This window comes from Galeopterus variegatus, unplaced genomic scaffold, assembly GCF_000696425.1.
Source record: "Galeopterus variegatus unplaced genomic scaffold, G_variegatus-3.0.2 Scaffold6308, whole genome shotgun sequence".
NCBI classification, from domain to species: domain Eukaryota; kingdom Metazoa; phylum Chordata; class Mammalia; order Dermoptera; family Cynocephalidae; genus Galeopterus; species Galeopterus variegatus.
In genome coordinates this window covers 86,813-89,102 of record NW_007732419.1, presented here as the reverse complement: position 1 = coordinate 89,102, position 2,290 = coordinate 86,813, and the positions used below count along the sequence as shown (strand labels likewise).

At 44.8% G+C, this 2,290-nt stretch overlaps 1 protein-coding gene across 1 annotated transcript in view; it reads left to right on the top strand.

The window, feature by feature from the left end:
* The window catches only part of PCCB (propionyl CoA carboxylase, beta polypeptide), a gene marked incomplete at its 5' end in the record, with an annotated part of 50,419 nt that overhangs the window by 22,336 nt on the left and 25,793 nt on the right, over positions 1-2,290 (top strand). The window contains one exon of the mRNA XM_008590703.1: positions 1,564-1,645. Within this exon, the coding sequence (XP_008588925.1) occupies positions 1,564-1,645 (82 nt within the window). The remainder of the gene's footprint in view (positions 1-1,563; positions 1,646-2,290) is intronic.

The following is a 2,290-nucleotide window of genomic DNA, read 5'->3' as shown; positions in this document are numbered from 1 at the left end:
AAAAACCCTAAATTTTTCTAAGAGACTCTTGAGTTGTCCAGAGTTGGAAATGGACCTTCTTTTGGTCTTGACATGAAATAAATAAGTGTGAAATGACACAGCATGTCCTTAAGGACATGTTTATCACACTGCTCATGGCCAGAGTCTGGGGCAGTCTTGGAGAATGGTGTGTTGCTGGCCACCTACCAGAGACCTTTTAGTCTTGCTGTTGGGGCCACTGCCTGATGGGGAGCTCCACAGAGTAAGATGGAGGCCCAGTGGGGAGATATTGCTCCACACCTCTGGCTCTTCCATTTTGTTTTCTCTCCAATGTGAAGCACTCACTTGACCTGGACTTTCTTCTGCAGAAGGGATTTGGAATTCTATCACTTGGGCAGAGGCCATTTTCAGACACTACTTTCTGGCTTGGACCTGGGCTCCCATCTATACAGGGCCCAGTCTGGACCAGGGATGCTCTGAAGAGTCATGTCCTCAGGGCTCCACTGTGTCTACATCTGCCACATTCCTCGAGGACACAAGCAATGGTCCATTGTGTGTAGTCATAGAGGAGAGGGTGCTTACAAGGCTAAGAGTGATGGGCACAGCCTCCTTTTCTGAGCATCTATACTATCTGTAGTCCCTGAAGGGTTTAGGATATCATTTGTAGATGTTATGGCCCAGAGGCCCAGAAGTGTCTGAATAGCCTATTTTGGCCCAGCCATACCTCCTCAGCATACAGTCCTAGGGAGCTATCTGTATAAGTGGCAAATGGAAAGTAAGGGAGGGTTTTGTTATCAGTACTGTACCTAGTATCCCAGTGCAGAGCTCTATGGGAAGTTGGGCTTGATGGGGCATGTGGCCTGTCCCAAAGCCAAACCTTAGCCCAGGTGCACATTTCAGGATCAGAGTAGCCCCTGGTTGCTCACATGGGACAGGTAGGGATGAGAGCCTGTTGGAGAGGGGCAAGTTGCTGAGTCCTCCTATGGGAGTGGGCTGTGGCTTAGTCTTCCTGTTGAGCCAGGTAGATGCAGGAGGAAGGAGAGTCATGAGCCTGCATGTGACGCTTTAGCCTGCAGTGATTCTGTTCAGAGGGCTTGCAGTTTGGCTTTTTAAAAGAGTTCTAGCAGGTTAACCTTCCACTTGGGAATGTGAACGTACAGTGGTTTCTGTAGAACTCTGACTTTGTGTTTCCAAGTCCTTGTTCATTTTTAATGTTTCAGGAAGTTAGACTGGGATCTGCCAGGCCTGTCTTGTACACTACAATTTTCTTTAGTTTCCCACAAAGTACCTAGAATGTAGGAGGTGTTCGGAGAGGATAAATGAAAGAATCACATTCTAGAGAATAAGCTCATTTTTTCCTCTAAGAGAGAACTGGGAGGTCTTTGGGGTTGGCATTGAGCTTAGGTTTAGTTTAATGTATGTTTACAAAGGAATGCATCTGGTGACTGCTTTGCAAGCCCAGCAGGGACAGAACTGGTCCAGTCCCTGTGATGTATCTCCCCCATTTCCTTCCCCGCCCTGCACCCACAAAACACAACTGGCTCTTCCTGTGTTGATTTATAACTGCCTCTTTTCCACCTAAAGTGATCGTCTAGTTCCTGAGCTCGACACAGTTGTCCCTTTGGAATCTACCAAAGCCTACGACATGGTGGACATCATACACTCTGTAAGTGCCTCATCTGCCTGTCCTGCATGCCCCAGTTCAGCCACGTCCATGGTCATTGTCCTTGGGACTAGCGAGGAAGTGTTGGACCTACTGGCCTTGGTGTCAGGCAACACAGGTAGGGCATGGTGTGGGCACAGGACAGGACCAGTGGCCACTGAGTAGTGTGTTCTAGCAAGAGTTAGTGGCTATAGACACTCTAGTGGCTCAGATGGACTTGAGGGCTGGGGGGAAGAGCCAATTGGGCCAGCAGAGGTCAGGTCTTTATTTATTTATTTATTTTTTAATTTTGAAAGATGGCTATTTTATTGCCAAAATTTCAGTTCACCAAGAAGATATAAGAATTATGAACCTTTAAGCACCTAAAAGTGTAGTTTCAAAAATACAATGTTTATAATCTTAATAAGTACATAGTTTAATAGTATTATACCAGTGCCAATTTCCTGCTGTGATTAAGTACTAAGGTTTTTATAAGATGATATCTTTAGAAAAAGCTGGGTGAAGTGTGCAGGAAAACTCTCGTGTTATTTTTTTCTTTTTATAAAGTTAAATGTTTTTATATATTTTTTTATTTATTGTTTTCTTCCAAATTTTATTTTGTCAATATACAATGTGGTTGATTATTGTGGCCAATTACTGAAACCTCCC